Source organism: Nansenia antarctica (genome assembly GCF_963989245.1).
Source record: "Nansenia antarctica genome assembly, chromosome: 1".
Lineage (NCBI taxonomy): Eukaryota > Metazoa > Chordata > Actinopteri > Argentiniformes > Microstomatidae > Nansenia > Nansenia antarctica.
The window spans coordinates 22609316-22628428 of NC_137674.1; the positions used below are offsets into that span (position 1 = coordinate 22609316).

Sequence of the window (19113 nt, forward strand, 5' to 3'; positions counted from 1 at the left end):
CCTCCCCGCCTGCTCTGCAGCACACTGGCAGGCTCTGGGGCCTCTCTAAGGCCTCTCCTAGCCCCCTGGTGGTCAGGGTGGGACATGCAGGCTCTGGGGCCTCTCTGAGGCCTCTCCTAGCCCCCTGGTGGTCAGGGTGGGTCATGGCAGGTTCTGGGGCCTCTCTAAGGCCTCTCCTAGCCCCCTGGTGGTCATGGTGGGACATGGCAGGCTCTGGGGCCTCTCTGAGGCCTCTTCCTAGCCCCCTGGTGGTCAGGGTGGGTCATGGCAGGCTCTGGGGCCTCTCTGAGGCCTCTCCTAGCCCCCCTGGTGGTCAGGGTGGGACATGGCAGGCTCTGGGGCCTCTCTAAGGCCTCTCCTAGCCCCCTGGTGGTCAGGGTGGGACATGGCAGGCTCTGGGGCCTCTCTCCTCAGCCCTCTCCTGCCTGCAGGCTTGTGTAGTCTGGTGTGGTTAGGGTTGGCCCCGTCGCTGTCCTCGGTCCTGGGGAGGCCGCTGAGGCTGTCCCCCCCCCCCTCACTCAGACTGGCTGGGGAGTCGGGGAGCGCTCCTCCTCCTCCTCTCCGGGGGCCCTGGGGGTCTCCTGCCCCCCTGTCCCTCCCCAGGGCCTTCAGGCCGGTGCAGTCCCACAGGGAGGGGGCGTCTGGCTTCTTTGTCGGCGTCACCAGACTGGACAGGATGTCCTCCAGACACGCAGCTGACGGCTCTGCAGGAACAACAACAACAGAGGGTTAGTACAGACGCAGGGATTAAAGCAAAAAAAAAATCTCCTGAAGGGAAAAAAAAAATCAGGCCAAATCGGGGCCGGTGGCTTTTCCGTGCGCAAAGCGCGCGTGCGATTTTCCGTTCCTACGTTCTAATGCTTTGACTTTTCTTTCGAAAAATGTGAACACATTTCCGCGTTGTATAAAATCAATGACACATCGCTAGTCAACTAACACGGCTTGTTTTGTGAGCCTGCTAACAATGTAAAGAAGTGTTCTAGTTAACTAGGTAGCAGTGCAATCCATTTCGCTGCAGTATTTTGGCTTGACTAGCGAGTTTGTGTTGTGATTCTCAACAACGTTGAAACGTAGTTTCACCTTTTCCATAGTTTTGAATAATAAATGTGTGGACTGACGATGTAGCGCAGCCTAACTTATTCTAATAATTATTTAACATACTTTATTCTGATAATTATTCCCCCCTCCTCCCAGACTTACAAGGTCACATTATTATTGGATTGGTTGTTTGCGTGCCGGGTGAAGTTAGCTAAACATTTAACCTGCTAGCTAGCATATAATGTCACTCTCCAAAGGTCTAAAGAGGAAAGTTGACGGTGAAAACAGGGCATTTAAAGAGGAATGGACAGCGAACTATACGTTCATCCTACCTGGTTTCATCAATGCAAAGCGACTCACATTTTCCGTGCTCACAATGAATGTTCCCTTCCACCTATACATGCGAGTCGTCCTTTTCGTCAATGAATGCGATAAAGACGCACTAGAGGAATCGATTGGTGCATAAAAACCTTGAGAACTGCCGGATTAAAGTGACGTCCATAATAATAATAGATAATAATAATACATTAGATGTATAGCGCTTTTTTAGACACTCAAAGACGTCCGGTCCATATCACCAGATAGCCAACAAATAGTGACCGATGAGAGATGCCAGTTTTCTCATTAAGTGAGATTTAAATAGCCTAATATTATTTTTTCTATTGGCTGATTGTAATTATTATCCCTAGTAATTATTAGCCCTAGTAATGTAGCGTGTTTGCTCTGTCGTTTCAGGAGCATATATAGGCTAAGCGGATTCAGCTTTTTTTTTTTTTTGCCGATTTTGTTGTCAATGTTTTTCATAAAAATTAAACTGCATTTGCTTTGTTACTGTTCACATGTGTGGTGCAGTCACATTCACATAGCCTATAAGTAAACATTAAGTTTGAATGATTTACTGAGCTGGCGTTACTTTTTTCAAACCAAGCACCGCATGTCGGCTATTTCAGCAGCACACGCCATGTCCACCTACTTATCACTATGAGGGGTGCAGCGTCAGTAAAAATAGATTGTATGCCTCTACAAATCATATTACACCAGGTAAAATCCGTCACAACTTGGAATAAATCCGTCGCAATTTGGAATAAATTGACGGAAATCCGTCGTAGCGACGGAGAACTTTAATCCCTGCAGACGGAGGGATGAGACGACAAAACATAGACTATCCTTCCTGTCATCTCTCTCTCTCTCTCTCTCTCTTTTTCTCTCTCTCTCTCTCTCTCTCTCTCTCTCTCTCTCTCTCTCTCTCTCTCTCTCTCTCTCTCTCTCTCTCTCTCTCTCTCTCTCTCTCTCTCTCTCTCTCTCTCTCTCTCTTCTCTCTCTCTCTCTCTCTCTCTCTCTCTCTCTCTCTCTCTCTCTCTCTCTCTCTCTCTCTCTCTCTCTCTCTCTCCTCTCTCTCTCTCTCTCTCTCTCTCTCTCTCTCTCTCTCTCTCTCTCTCTTATTCAATATCTACATATTTTTAGCCAATCAGAGCCGAGCAGAGCCTTACCTGTCTCCTGGTCCAGCAGCCTGACCTGGTGCTGCAGGATCTGCTCCTGGACGCGCCACAACGAACGCTTCATCTTCTCCCTCCGCGTCACCATGTAGGTCAGGTTACGCACCTGGAGACCGGGGGGGGAGAAGGGGGAGGAGGAGGGGGAGGGAGACCAGGGGGGGAGGAGGGGGAGAAGGGTGAGGAGGGAGAGACCAGGGGGAGGAGGGTGAGGAGGAGGGGGAGGAGGACACCCAACACAACCCTGGAGTTATACTCACCTGACTCATTGAAGCCCTAACGAGTTAATCACCTTGGTCTGGACCTTAGTAATCATCTTCTCAAAAGTTGACAAAGAATAATCCAAAAGGGTTCCCAAACTTCATTTAAAAACTGTCATGTTTAACTTTGCAGCATTTAGTGTTCAGGTTTGCTTTCAATCACTTGGAGATTCATTGTAACAGATATTTAAACCAGGGGTGCCCAAATGTTTTGCACCTCACTGTAACGTATATTGTACTATATGAGGAGGAAGGAATAACGAGAGGAATTGTAAAAAGGCCAGAACAGTGTTTCCTCCAGGATTTTTCACATTGGTGGCGGGCTGGTCATTTTTGTCGCGCGCATGCGCATAAAACGCGTGCATGCGCATAAAACGCGTGCACGCGAAAACAAATATAATTTCTTAAATAGCGGTTAAGTCATTAAAGCCGAGCAGGTGATTTTATATAGAAGGTGTTCAAATACCAATATTGTTATGTACGACAGTATGTCATTGCAGCACTTTGTTGCACTTTACGACGTCACGTTCTGTTAGAGCTTTACGACTGTGTGTGTGTTGTCAGAATGAATGGCACTTGGCAACGGATCTCAGTTTGTATACCTGTGTGGATCTACATTTATTAGCATAACACAAACATAATAAATTAGATAGAACAACCCTGTTCATTAATGTTCATTAATGCTTGAGTTCATGTTCATGTTCGCACTGTTACTGTGCACCCCTGTGATGCTGTGTGTGTTATTGAGACCGTTGGGAGAGAGAGCTCGGGTGAACTAAGAAAGTTGTGTATGAGATAGTTTACAATTAAACGCACAGATTACATGAGAGAAGCTATCTGTCATTATTTCAACCACTGTCCAAGTGGGGACGTTACAGTACTTTCGTTTTAGAACGAAACGTTAGCCGCTAGCAGGGTTTTTAGCAGTCACCATTCTTGAGCAAAACATGATACAAACAAACATTCAAATACTCGTGTCATCTTGATTTTTTTTTCGATTTCAATGTCTGACGCATCATTTGAAAGCTTACCATCTGTAGTTTCAGACTATGTAAACAAACGAAAAATTACGTAAGCAAATGGTTATTATTTATCTGGTATAGATACCACTTCTGCGCCGAATGTACCGCACATCCGCATCCGACATTGTAATTACCGTAATTTCTAAACGGTTTGTGCTATCGAAAAAAATCCAACTGTCCCTGAAAGCTGAGATGTTGCACTTCAACCAACATATAGGGTATTACGGTAAAATGTGACGTGAGGACATTCTCAGAGTTTACTCACAGTGATTGGCGGAGCGTTCAGGGACACATGCTTTTTTTCAGTTCTCCGGTCATAATAACTCGCTGCCTTTCTGCGCAGCCTGAATCAAAGTGGATTGTCTGAATCATTTGGTGGCGGAGCAAATTCATTCGTGGCGGCCCGCCACCAATAAATGCATATAGAGGAAACACTGGGCCAGAATGTGTAAATATGTGTTTGTTGTTTTTAAATAATAATGCTTCCCATGGAGGTTACTGGGCCACGTGTACCAGGAACACAGGCAGACGTGTCCAGGTCCAGGGGCCGTTACATAAAGGTAGACCCAGTCTTAGACTTAGATCTCACTTTAAGTTTTGCTATAGACTCTAAAATGTTCCTGTTGCATAAAGCTAGCCTATGAGTGACTAAAGTAAGACTGACTTAGATAGCCTGTAGATCATCTATAGATGCATTCTAGGTAAAATAAGACACTTCGGAAAAAAAAACATGGCGTTCGAAACAGCTACACCTAGCTACACCTAGCTACACCTAGCTACACCTAGCTACACCCAGCTACACACCTAGCGGCAGAAGATAGGAGAGATAAACTGCCTTTTCTTCTGCTGAAAACGTATGTGTATTGGAGGAATATAATAGAAAAGTATACTGCTTAGCAGTTTTAACCAGTGAAGTAGTTTACCACGCTGGAGTTACAGTGTTAGGCTAGCTACTAGCCCTGACTCGTTCCCACAGCTTCACACACTACTGACAGGTCAAAGGTCATCAGTGAGCACTGCTGTGTGGTGGTGGTGACTCCTTCAGACCCAAGTTAGGGGTCTTTATCCTTAACCTCTAGTGTGTATACATCTAAAACCTGCCTCCCATCTACGGTCTGGGTCTGGCACAGCTAGTTTCTGTGTGTGTTTCTAGTTTCACAGCGCTCCTCCATATTGTTTTCTCACTGACACCACCTTTATTTCAATCACAGCTAAAAGAAAATAGTATAAGGTTTGTATAAGGTACACAACGATGAACCTCAAGTATAAGTAAGATTTCTGTTCATTCTACCGTATCCTATCCTACAAACACACCAGACAAGCATTAAGATAGCAGCCGGGTAACTCTGTATTTATTAACAGTTCTTTTTTTCAGGGCCCTCATCCTCCTCCTCCCTGCCCTCGCTGTCTGCTCCTCACACCCCCAGACTCCTCCTCCTACTCCCTCCTCCCTGCCGCTGCAGCCAGCACCCAGCCTCTGCTCCTGCGCATGTGTCTGGGGAGGAGTGGGCTAGCGACGCCCTGTGCAACCCAGGGGGGCAAGGTCAGATAAGGGGGGAGGGAGGGGGAGGGACCTACCCTCTCCAGGTCCTGCCGGAGGTGTGTGAACAGCTGCAGCCTCCTCAGCAGGACATCTTGCTCCCGCCGGGCCAGGCTCTCCTCCTCGTCCTCCCGGGGCGTGAGCAGTGGCTGGTTGTAGTTGGCGCGCCGCTTCAGTCTCCAGTAGTGGAACAGGAAGTCTGCGGCCTCGCGGGGAAGCTTCAGCCGGCCCGCCACCTCCCCCACGTCCACGAACTGGCAGAAGTTCTCCTCCAGCTGCTGCAGCATGAATGTGCGGAGGTTGACGCGCTTCTCCTCCTGCTGGCGGCTGCTGAGGGGGGGGGCGGGGGTGGGGGTGGGGGTAGAGGAGGAGGAGGCGGCCTCCTCCCCCCCTCGGTCTTGGACTCTCCCTTTCCTCCTCCCCCTCTTGTCTCTGGCCCCTCCTTCCCTCTCCTCCTTCCTCTCCTCCCTCTCCTCCTCTCCTGAGTCCTCCTGCCCCCCGCCCCCCCCCTCCAGACCCCCTCCAGAGTGCTTGGGGCAGTAGGACTTGAACTTGACCTCGTCGGCCTCAGTCAGGATGGTCTTCATGTCCGAGCCGCAGTGCAGGGCGCACGTCACGTGGAACGCCGTACGACAGTTTTTGGCCGAGCACTGAGGAGGGAGGATGGTGGGGTGGAAGAAAGAAACTAATTATGTAACTCTGACACGTGTCATTAAACGCATAACTTTAACCCCTTTCACACATACAAGCCTTCCCAGTACATTCCATGGAATTTACCTGGTACGGTGTATGTGTGAACACGACTGACCAGGGATATTCGACCAGCCATTTTCCCTGGTCAGGACCATGTACAATTCCATGGAATTTACCGTGTCGGCTTATGTGTGAACAGAAGCCTGAACATTCCCTGGTCCGGCACGCAAAGGGTTACATATGTCTGATGTTTTCACATGGAACAAGTTAACCAATCACAGCGAGGAGTTTCTCACTTGGTACTTTTGGTTCACTCGGCTGATGTTAGGGAGTTGGCTAGTTAACCCACATCACATCAGCCAAAGTAGTGATAAATATAATTCCACAACTGGACACTACTTCATTTCCAATCATAGTTAGTTAGCTAGTTATAGTTAGCTAGATTACTTACTTAACAAATGTACATTTTGTGATACAGACGCATTACGGACCAGTGAGCCCCCACACCATCTCCTCCCAGCTTTACAGGGAACTGTGTGTGAAAGGGGCTTTAGTCCCGGCATTGGATATGTGTACACTCTAATGAGTGTCTAGCCAGGTGCCTGGTGACTCTACCTGTATGCAGGCTCCAGTCTTCTCCTTGCAGAGGCAGCAGACCAGAGCCCACCTGTTACTGGGGATGTGGGACACGTTGGTGATGGGCTCCATCTTCTCTGGGTTCCCGATGCTCACCTACACACAGGTAGACAAGACTGTTAGATCTCACCTACAGACAGGTAGACAAGACTGTTAGGCTGCATTTACACCGCAGGGCGTAACGCCTAGTTCCAATTTAGTGCCTATATGAGATTTCTTTTAACGCCTGCTTACACCTACTTTTTTAAATGACCCACATCTGATACCTGTGCTTACACTCGTAACATTTGAAACGACCCGCATGAAAGATACCAGGAGTGAGACAGGTGTACTAGATAAGGCTTGAGCACACACACACCCCTAATCAGCACATGCATTCAGACAGGAAGTGTGTAGTCAGACAGGAAGTCACCTCGGGGATCCACAGGGCACAGCTGACGTGGGCCCACTTGGTGCCGCTCCTGGTGGGCTTCATGGCCCCGCCCTTCTTGGGGCAGAGCTGGCAGCGAGGCAGGATGCCCAGGGCGCAGGGCCGGCACAGCCAGCTGCCCTCCGGCACCTTCAGGATGCCGTAGCACGCCTACACACACACACACACACACACACACACACACACACACACACACACAGAGTACAGACACACACACACACACAGAGTACAGACACACACACACACACACACACGCACACAACACACACACACACACAGAGTACACACACACACACACACACACACACACAGAGTACACACACACACACAGAGTACACACAGAGTACACACACACACAGAGTACACACACACACACAGAGTACACACACACACACACACACACACACAGAGTACAGACACACACAGAGTACAGACACACACAGAGTACAGACACACACACACACACACACGCACACAACATACACACACACACACACAGAGTACACACACACACACACACAGAGTACACAGAGTACACACACACACACAGAGTACACACACACACACACACAGAGAGAGAGAGTACAGACACACACAGAGTACAGACACACACACGCACACACAGAGTACAGACACACAAACACACGCACAGACACAGACAGACACACACACCTTGAGTACACGCCCTAAGTACACACCCTGCTGAGCACCAATACACACTAACCACAACAGCTAGGCAACATTCCTGGGTGTGTCTGTCTGTCTGTCTGTCTGTCTGTCTCATACCTGAGGTAGCGGCCCTGTTTAAGTAGGTCATTCTACCTGCGCCAGCAAGGATCATTAAACCGTCTCACCATTCAGTGTGGCAGCCCCCACCCTCTGGAAATCTCTCCCCACAGTGATCCGCAACACCCCCCTCCCCCTACCCTGGACACCTTCAACTCAGCCCTCTAAACCCATCTGTTCACCAAGGCCTTTGGCCCCTAGTTTAGTTTTGTCGCTGTCTCTGTTTTCTGTTCCGTCTGTCTGACTTTCTGTCTGTAAATTCTGTAAAGCGTCCCTTGGGTTTGTGAAAGGCGCTATATAAAAGATATTATTATTATCTCACCTGGTGAACACAGATGATAACTAGAGGTTAACTAGTTTAACTAGTCTCACCTGGTGAACACAGATGTTGCACTTGTCACAGAAGACCATCTCGTTGTTCTCCTCTCCATCGGGGGACAGACACACGTCACAGGTCACGTCGTCATCATACTCGATGCCCAGGCCCTCCTGCGTCTGCATGGCGTGGTGCATGGCCTCGTAGCAGCGCCGCTCAAACTCCTCCAGGACCCGCTCCATGGTGGCCTCGTCCAGCGCCGGCATCCCTGTTACCCACCAGCAGGGGGCGACACACAGACACAACCGTCACACGTGTCATTTTACACTGCGATCTCACACAGTGTATCTCCGCAAGATAGCAGCTAAACACAGACCAGCATTTGTGATCTCTCACGCCGTATCAGGCAGAGCAGCGCTTGAATACAGTTGTAGTAACACTTTTATCTGTATCTTTTTTATTCATTGTCTTATTATGTTGTTACATGTTTATCTATTTATTTCAGGAGGGGTCAGGGGGGGGGTCAGGAGGGGTCAGGTCACTCACCCATGTCCCTGACCTCCAGGTTGGCGAGGTGAGGGGGTCAGGGAGGGGTCGGGGGGGGTCAGGAACTCACCCATGTCCCTGACCTCCAGGTTGGTGAGGTGGGGGGGTCAGGGAGGGGTCGGGGGGGGGGGGTCTGGACACTCACCCATGTCCCTGAACTACAGGTTGGCGAGGCCCAGCCAGGGGGGGTCGGGGGGGAGGTCAGGACACTCACCCATGTCCCTGACCTCCAGGTTGGTGAGGCCCAGCCAGGGGGGGTCAGGAGGGTCAGGTGGGGGTCAGGAGGGGTCAGGGAGGGTCAGGTCACTCACCCATGTCTCTGAACTCCAGGTTGGCGAGGCCCAGCCAGGCCACGTCCTGCTCGTTCAGGTCGTAGCGGCAGGCGTCCTCCGCCAGCGTGACCACGTCCACGTACCCATGAGCCTCGCTGCCCGACGCACGAATCAGCTTCTTAGGCTTGGAGAACATCACCTCCCCCCCCCGCTCTGCTGTCACCCTACAGGGGGGGGGACACACACACCGGTGTTAGTGGAGAGGAGAGAGAGGGAGGAAGGAGAGAGAGGGAGAGGAAGGAGAGAGAGGGAGAGGAGAGAGAAAGAGACATGAGAGAGAGCGAGGGAGAGGAGGGAGAGAAAGAGACAGGAGAGAGAGATGAGAGAAAGAGACAGGAGGGAGAGAGAGAGAAGAGGAGAGAGAGAGAGAGAGAGGAGAGGGAGAAGAGAGAGGAGAGGAGAGAGGAGAGAGAAAGAGACCGGAGAGAGAGGAAGGAGAGAGAGAGAGGAGGAGGAGAGAGGGAAGATGAAGGAGAGGAGAGAGAGAGGAGAGGGAGAAGAGAGAGGAGAGGAGATGAGAGAAAGAGACAGGAGAGAGAAAGAGACAGGAGAGAGAGGAGAGGAGGGAGGGAGACAGGAGAGAGAGGGAGTTAGATGTAAAGGTGTGTGTGTGTATGACGGGGGTTCAGGGGGGTTCAGGGGGGTGTGGGTCTCCTACCGGGCCACAGGCTGGGGGATGGACTGGGGGCTGACGGGGACCTGCACCCCCTTCTCCCAGTCCTGCCTCCAGGGGTCCGCCAGCACGTAGAAGTCCTCCGGGCTCAGCTGGAACGTGTCAGGCAGCTTCATGGCCGTGATCAGGTCTGTCCTGAACACCTGGGACACACGGGGACACACGGACACACACACACACACACACACAGAGGGTCACACACACACACACACACACACACACACACAGAGAGGGTCACACACACACACACACACACGTAGGATCACACAGCCAGCAGACACATAGGGTCACACACAGATAGATAGATAGATGGATAGATGGATAGATGGATGGATGGATGGATGGATGGATGGATGGATGGATGGATGGATGGATGGATGGATGGATAGATGGATAGATGGATGGATAGATGGATAGATGGATAGATAGATAGATGGATAGAGAGATGGATAGATGAATAGATAGATAGATAGATCTACCCTACTGTGGGATTGTGAGTGTGAGTGTTGAGGCTTAATGTTCTGTACTGTAATGTACTGTGGAGGGTTAGTGTACGGTTCCTCTGAGTGTTGAGTGTTGAGTGTTAGGGGTAGAGGGTTGGGGTAGTGTTCTGTACCTCTGAGGGCTTCTGGCCCCGCCCCCTCCTGGGCTGGGAGGTGGAGTGTTGGGACCAGGAAGTAGAGTTACCTAGGAGACAAAGCAGCAGCTTCAGACTTTAACTGTCTAATCAATTTTAGTAAACCTCGTTCTGTTCTGAGATGATAATAAAAAATAAAAAACTACCCCGTATCTGCCCCTGTATCTGTATCTGTATCTGTATCTGCCCCTGTATCTGTATCTGTCTCTGTCTCTGTATCTGCCCCTGTATCTGTATCTGCCCCTGTATCTGTATCTGTCTCTGTCTCTGTCTCTGCATCTGCATCTGTATCTGTATCTGTATCTGCCCCTGTCTCTGTCTCTGCCTCTGTCTCTGTCTCTGTCTCTGTCTCTGTATCTGCCCCTGTCTCTGTCTCTGTCTCTGTCTCTGTCTCTGCCCCTGTATCTGTATCTGCCCCTGTATCTGCCCCTGTATCTGTATCTGTATCTGCCCCTGTATCTGTATCTGCCCCTGTATCTGTATCTGTATCTGTATCTGCCCCTGTATCTGTATCTGCCCCTGTATCTGTATCTGCCCCTGCCCCTGTATCTGTCTCTGCATCTGCATCTGCATCTGTATCTGTATCTGCCCCTGCCCCTGTATCTGCCCCTGACCTGGCAGGACATCTTTAAAGGTCCAGTAGCGCGTCCTGTCTCTACTCCCTCTCCTCCTCTTGACACCTCCTGCCTCCCTGCTGCTCTGACCCAGGTAGACGCTGGCCTTCCCTGGAACGCACGTTCACAAAACAAGACGCACAATTGCACACTTGGTAAATAGCCGTAACCACAAATTACGGCTAATTTAGATGATGGTAAGAGAAATGACGGGGATATCTGAGCTAATTACCAGTACTGGGTTAGGGTTGGCCGGTTTACTGTTACACTATGAACCAGGGTTTTCTAAAATAGCAACGTTTTTTGTCGATACAAAGTTGTTATATTATTATTAAGTCTGACGTCAAATGTGACGTTTAGCAATTTCCGGGTCCAAACCAGAAATTCCCTGCACCAGAGTACCAGTGTACTAAAGAAAGCACCAGAGTACCAGTGTACTAAAGCACCAGAGTACCAGTGTACTAAAGCACCAGAGTACCAGTGTACTAAAGCACCAGAGTGCCATATTTGTATGGCAGGAGTTGGGCGAGGGCCCTTTAAGGCTGAGTCACACGTGTGACTCAACTGGCCAGTCCTTCTCCAACAAGGACCACAATGGAAATAAGCAGTTCAGCTGTGTGGTGCTAGTTTAGTCCTTGATAGTTTAAGAACTGAAATGACATATGGTGCTTTTCCATCAGCAGCCCGGGTCAGTGCAGTTCGGATCGGTTCGGGTCAGGTCGGGTCACTTTTGATCTGTTCTGGTTTTCCATTATACACAAACCAACCCGGACTAGTAGGAGGAGTAGACGATAGTAGGCGGAGTTACGCGTCATAACAGCGCAAGATGGCTACTGCCTGATTGTCTGCATGTTTGAATCATTTCTGGAGTTCAGAGACATGGGTGAGTGACCTGACCCTCCCTGAATCCCTCCTGGATTTTCTTGGATTTTGTTGTGCACATATGTTGTTCTACACATAATAAAGTCATGTTTTTTGAACCCTTAAAACCACTGCCTTCACTTGTCTGCTTTATGAACTGTAGTATCATTGTGTGCGGACAAACACGGTGCCCTTTGTGGGTTAATAACTTCGGTTTACCGTGGGTTAGGATAACAATTCAAACGTGTCCGGATAGGGGAGAAGACATGGATTCCAAAACCATTCGAATGGAGTCGATCCTACTCTCCTATCACCGTGGACACAGCGCGGAGCGAATTCCCTGTTAAAACCGGCATTTGACTCATGAGTGAACGGCGAAAATGGCTGGACGGCAGCGGGTGACCTCCCGGTTCATCGAGTTTACGGTTAAAAGCATAACTTCTCGGGGTGTCAGCGCGGTGGTTAAGGGCTCAAAATGACCGTAGACAGATGGTGAAGTTAGCAAAGGAGTATTGTGTTTGTACCACCTCCACAGCCGGTGTTATTCACAGACAAACACGGTGCCGTTTGCGGGTTAATAACTTCGGTTTACCGGGGGTTAGGATAACAATTCAAACGTGTCCGGAAAGAGGAGAAGGCAGGGAATCCAAAAGTTTTTGAATGGAGTCGATCCTCCACTCCTATCACCGTGGACACAGCGCGGAGCGAATTCCCTGTTAAAACCGGCATTTGACTCATGAGTGAACGGCGAAAATGGCTGGACGGCAGCGGGTGACCTCCCGGTTCATCGAGTTTACGGTTAAAAGCATAACTTCTCGGGGTGTCAGCGCGGTGGTTAAGGGCTAAAAATGACCGTAGACAGATGGTGAAGTTAGCAAAGGAGTATTGTGTTTGTACCACCTCCACAGCCGGTGTTATTCACGGGCAAAGACGGTGCATAATAGCGATTTTTGTGTTGTGCTTGTTGTAAATAAAAGTTCTAGGATTCATTGAAATGACATTAAACTAAGATAATACGATGGTCAGCATAATTTTTCGAATCTTTATTAATAAGCTATTACAGAAACTGTAGTGACATTTTCCTAGAGCGAATGTGGTATTTCAAGATGGCGGTTAGTGAAGAAATATATGGACTTGGGATGACGATTTTCCATTGACCAATCAACGGTGTGCAGCGTCACATGTCACACGCAGCCTGGCAAAAAGATCCGGATATGAAATGGGGCTTGGGGAGGGACCCTGGGGTCGATGTGGAGCTAAAGAAGCGAGCCGAAGCGAACCGAACCGACCTGGGACGACTAATGGAAAAGGGGAAAAGAAGCAGACCGAAGCGGGCTGACCCGGGTCAGCACCGTAGTGGAAAAGCCCCAATACAGTTGAGGCCAAAATTATTAGCCCCCCAGGAATTATGGACCATTTTCCTAAAATTCTTCCCAATGTTTGCATCATGGATAAAACGTTATATAATCAAACATTCACCAGTGCTATTTATTAGCTTTTGGTACATTTTGGAATATAAAATAAGTTTTTAGGCTTGCTTTATATCAAATATAGTGAAAAATGGGGTGGTCAAAAATATTAGCCCCCATGTGAATATTTGCTTTAAAAACACACCTAAGCAACCAATCAGATTTCAAACCACACCTGTACAGTCAATTGGCTTCCTAACAACACCTGGGCATTCAATTAGCATAAAAGGACTCCAAGAAACAGGGCACTTGAACACATTATTGAGAGGGACTATACTACTACTCTTACTTACCATGCCAAAGACAAAGGAAATCAGTCTTGAGCTCAGAAAGAATATAGTGGAGGCTCCCCGCTTCAGCCATTAGACCTCTGCAGCTCATCCAGAATGCTGCTGCCCGGCTGGTATTCAACCTCCCCAAATACTCGCATGTCAAGGTTTTTCCTTCTATCAGTGTCCCCGGGCCCGAGCTAGATTACTCCTCCTGCAACGAATGGTGGATTGCTGATTCACATGCTTGGTATTCAAATGTATTGATTGTAAGTCGCTTTGGAATAAGGCGTCTGCTAAATGCCAAAAATGGCTCATGATAAGGCGGAAGGCTACACTGCCATTTCCAAGCGTCTCAGTGTCTAGAACCGCTGTACGTTGCATCATTGCTAAGTACAAGGAGACAACTTCTGTAAGAAACAAACCTGGGGCGTGGTCGAAAGCTCAAGATTTCAAGAACTCTGGAGAGGAAAATAGTCAGAGATGTCAGCAAGACACCAAGGACATCTGCCAAGATGATTGTTGCTGACCTGGCCTCTTGTGGAGTTGATGTTTCAAGGAATACAGTTGTGAGGGCTCTTCATCGTGGTGTGCTTCAGGGCCATCATCCCAGAAGAACCCCTTTACTCAAAGAGTGGCACATCAGAGCCAGACTGAGGTTTGCCCGTGAACATTTGAAAGGTAAAGATGAGTTTTGGAAATCTGTGCTTTGGTCTGATGAGACTAAACTGGAACTGTTTGGGCACATGGATGTTGCTTATGTCTGGCGAAGAAAGGGAGAGGCCTTCAACCCTAAGAACACAGTTCCCACAGTTAAACATGGTGGTGGGAGCATCATGCTGTGGGGCTGTTTTGCAGCCTCAGGCACAGGGAGCCTTGTTCAGGTGCATGGCATCATGAAAAAAGAAAACTATGTTGACATTTTGAGGGATAATATGAAGAAATCTGCTCTTAGTCTAGGCTTAGGTCGTCACTGGGTCTTCCAACAAGACAATGACCCAAAGCATACATCAATACATTGGTCCAACAGTTCCTAAAGGACACCAAAACCAAGGTCCTGGAGTGGCCCGCACAGAGCCCAGATCTCAATCCTATTGAGAATCTGTGGCGGGTGCTCAAAGTGAATGTCCATGCTCGGAAACCGACGCAGTTTGGACCAGCTGGAACCATTTGCAATGGAAGAATGATCCAAAATCCCTCGAGAGACCTGTGCCAACCTAGTAAAGAACTACTCTAAAAGGTTTTTGGGTACACTATTGACTATTAATGGCCAGGGGGCTAATAATTTTGGACGTGTCATTTTTGCCGTTTCTTGTTTCAACTCAGTGCATCAATAAAATATCCTAATCAAACTTAGTGGACATTTTGTCTTTATTATTTTGGAAACAAATACACTATAAACACTTGTTGTTAATGGTCATTTCCATGGAGAAATCATGGGTTTTGTCTGATTTCACAAGGGGGGATAATAATTTTGGCCTCAACTGTATGTATGTAGCTGCTTCAGATGCTCAGATGTTATTTTTGTATTTTAAAATTGTCTAATAAAATCAATCCATCAACGTCTGGGAGTTTCACACAGGATGTAATCGACGGACGTGTTAAGGGTTAGGGTTAGGGCTAACCCTAGCTAAACTAACATCAGCTTCTGCTGAACTCAGATTAAAACTGACACAGTTCTCACTGCAACCCAAGTCTCTGCATCCTTTGTTCTTTCAGACTCGTTTTGTGGCGATTTCCAAAGAGAGTTTTAGTTTTTCAAACATTTTAAGTGTATCAGCCATCAGCTTACCCATTAATTCTGTTCATCTAAATATTACATTCTGCTATGTATCTGCTATATCTATATGAATCTGCTATATCTATATCTATATGAATCTGCTATATCTATCTGCAATATCTAAAAAGGCACGTGAATGTCCATCCTTGACAGAACATGGGTCAGTCAACCAGTGAATGAATGGCACACAGAGGGTTAATAGTTGGTCTAATGGAGGGGGTAATAGAGGGGTAATAGAGGGGGTAATAGAGGGGGTAATAGAGGGGGTAATAGAGGGGGTAATAGAGGGGGTAATAGAGGGGGTAATAGAGGGGGTAATAGAGAGGTAATAGAGGGGGTAATAGAGGGGGTAATAGAGGGGGTAATAGAGGGGGTAATAGAGAGGTAATAGAGGGGGTAATAGAGGGGGTAATAGAGGGGGTAATAGAGGGGGTAATAGAGGGGGTAATAGAGAGGTAATAGAGGGGGTAATAGAGGGGGGATAGAGGGGGTAATAGAGGGGGTAATAGAGGGGGTAATAGAGAGGTAATAGAGGGGGTAATAGAGGGGGGATAGAGAGGTAATAGAGAGGTAATAGAGGGGTAATAGAGGGGTAATAGAGGGGGTAATAGAGGGGGTAATAGAGGGGGTAATAGAGGGGGTAATAGAGGGGGGATAGAGAGGTAATAGAGAGGTAATAGAGGGGTAATAGAGGGGGTAATAGAGGGGGTAATAGAGAGGTAATAGAGGGGGTAATAGAGGGGTAATAGAGGGGGTAATAGAGGGGGTAATAGAGAGGTAATAGAGGGGGTAATAGAGGGGTAATAGAGGGGGTAATAGAGGGGGTAATAGAGAGGTAATAGAGGGGGTAATAGAGGGGGGATAGAGAGGTAATAGAGAGGTAATAGAGGGGGTAATAGAGGGGGTAATAGAGGGGGTAATAGAGGGGGTAATAGAGGGGGTAATAGAGGGGGGATAGAGAGGTAATAGAGAGGTAATAGAGGGGTAATAGAGGGGGTAATAGAGGGGGTAATAGAGGGGGTACAGTGTTTCCTCCAGGAATTTTTACAATGGTGGCGGGTAGTGCTGACCGCGCGCGCACAGCATGAAACGCGCACGCGCGCTCAAAACAACGACGTAATTTCAGCCAAAACTCAAGGATGGCCCAAAAAAATAAAATGTTTTCCTGTACTTCTCCCGTGTGTCTCTTATTGTCTGTGTCTGCATGTTTTTCCAGCATGTAATTCCGTTGTCAATAAAAACAAAAACACTGATCTGACGTTTTTTTTCACAACGTTATTACTTGTCACTTTAAGCCCAGGAGGGAGTTAGCGATTAGCGATGTTTAGCTTAGCTTAGTTTAACAGAAGTATCTTCACTTTTAACATGACTTCCCGTGGTCGTAGAGGGCTGGTCGACGGCTTAAAATGACCGTGTAGACCTTATCCAGCTATAGTCTTGTGTTTCTACCCCGGGCATAGCCGGTGTTATTCACGGACAAACACTCCTGTTAGAGTGGTTCTAGTACACTGGACATAGGTAACACATAGAGAGGCTTCTCCTCTCTCTCTCCATCCTACACTACACTACACATCCTATACTACACTACACTACGCTAGCTCGCGGTGTTCGGGTGACAGCCAGGGCGCGTTCGTAAATACGCTCTGGAAATCTGATCAGCACTCACGGAATGCCTCTTGTCCAATCAAATGACTTGGTCCCTTTATGACGTTGAACCCAGTGTGCGCTCCGGGGCTCTCAGAGCGAATTTACGAACGCAGCCTCAAGTTCAATACTCGCGACACACACGGACTGGTCCAGTTTCAGCGCTTGTGGGTGTGTCTAGCTCTGTGAAGGTCTGAAAAGCGGCCTAAATCTTTTTTTTTTTTTTGGGTTGAGAAATCTGAATGGTGGCGGCGGAAATTCCATCGTGGCGGTCCGCCACGATGAAATGCATGTAGAGGAAACACTGGGGTAATAGAGGGGGGATAGAGAGGTAATAGAGGGGTAATAGAGGGGGTAATAGAGGGGGTAATAGAGGGGGTAATAGAGGGGGTAATAGAGGGGTAATAGAGGGGGTAATAGAGGGGGTAATAGAGGGGGTAATAGAGGGGGTAATAGAGGGGGTAATAGAGGGGGGATACTTACTGCCATTGTCAGAGTCCTCACTGCTGCTGAGATTAGTTCTCTTCATGGTGCTTGTACTTTGTTAATCTGAAATTGATCAATTATGAAACAATACACAACATCCAGTTAGTCATCCCTTGCTCTGATGATGTCATATTGCTGAGTTGTTTAAGAGTATCCAAATAATAATAATAATAATAATTCTCACCAAATCTCTTCTTTTGTACATTTTGTACAACTTTTAACTTCAAATAATCTGTATTGGCTCCAACTAAGCCTGCCGTTTACACAGACTGATGATAATTACTATGACACTATAACACACTATAACAATGCTCAATATAATTTCAATCAAGTTGTAGGACAAACTTAATCTTAGGATAAACAAAATCACACCACAACTATTATTAATCTCACTGATTGGTTATAAACTGGTCACTACTGCTGTCCTCCATCACAATGAGGGCAGATCACCCGTCAGATGGCTGGGTCCTCCTCCATAGATATCCATCTCCTCTCCTCCTCCTATATATCTATGTCCTCCCCTGCTCCTAACTTCTGACTATTCAAGCAACAACAACAAAAACGTGCACAAAAGAAACAGAACGTCATAATGACCTCAAGGGGAGGGGCTTGTTCCCGAGCATCAGCTCTGCCAACGTACTGCGCAGCCGCAGATTCTTTTATTTAAATAAATCACTTCTACACTTCCCAAAACATCTAGGTAGGAACACATCCATGTCACACAAAGATGGCGAATCATCCAGCCCAATGTCTCAGATTCAGACCGACCTCACTGGCCAGTTGTACTGGACTAGACCCGGGTTATCTAACCTAGACCAGACCCGGGTTATCTAACCTAGACCAGACCCTGGTTATCTAACCTAGACCAGACCCGGGTTACCTAACCTAGACCAGACCCGGGTTACCTAACCTAGACCAGACACGGGTCACCTAACCTAGACCAGACCCGGGTTACCTAACCTAGACCAGACCCGGGTTACCTAACCTAGACCAGACCCGGGTTACCTAACCTAGACCAGACCCGGGTTACGGTACCTAACCTAGACCAGACCCGGGTTACGGTACCTAACCTAGCGGTCAGACTTGTTGCTGTCTGACCTGATGTCATTACTGCCACCCGACTGCCCAGAATAACCTCGTGTCAGGAGAAACTATCACTACCCAACAGAACAATCAGGATTTACAAACAAGGAGGACTTGGCTTAGTGTTTGTTGAACAACGTGTCAGGCGATCAGACAGAACCCATCTGTCTACAACAGTCGATAACAAAACAAGCTAGAAAACGGTTTGGCAAAAAGCAACAAACAGAAACCTACTAACCTGCTGACGTTACAGCTGCCAAAACGTGTTATTTCAGTACAAACGTTCTCATGTAAAGACAGTTTTAACTCACACTGTTCAGACATGTGCTGCTTGGCTGCTGCGCTGCCTGACAACACGGCCGCTGTGGCTGGCAGAGGACCGCTAGCTGGCTAACATGCTAACGCTGGAACAACACAACACAAGCCTGTACGAGTCAGGGTGCGTTCGTACATTCGCTCTGTGAGCGCACACTGGGTTCAACGTCACAAAGGGACCGAGTAATTT

General features: G+C 48.1%; 1 protein-coding gene across 1 annotated transcript; it reads right to left on the bottom strand.

Annotated features, from left to right (window-relative positions):
• Positions 1–44: 44 nt before the first annotated feature.
• On the bottom strand, positions 45–17568 carry jade1 (jade family PHD finger 1; the record flags this gene model as incomplete). The annotated part of the gene is made up of 10 exons (XM_080546883.1): positions 45–704; positions 2529–2640; positions 5392–6003; positions 6662–6778; positions 7095–7262; positions 8271–8482; positions 9072–9256; positions 9751–9908; positions 10382–10452; positions 17523–17568. The coding sequence occupies 10 exons, from the start codon at positions 17566–17568 to the stop codon at positions 298–300; spliced, it is 2088 nt and encodes a 695-aa protein (XP_080403009.1). The 3' UTR covers positions 45–297.
• Positions 17569–19113: the final 1545 nt, after the last annotated feature.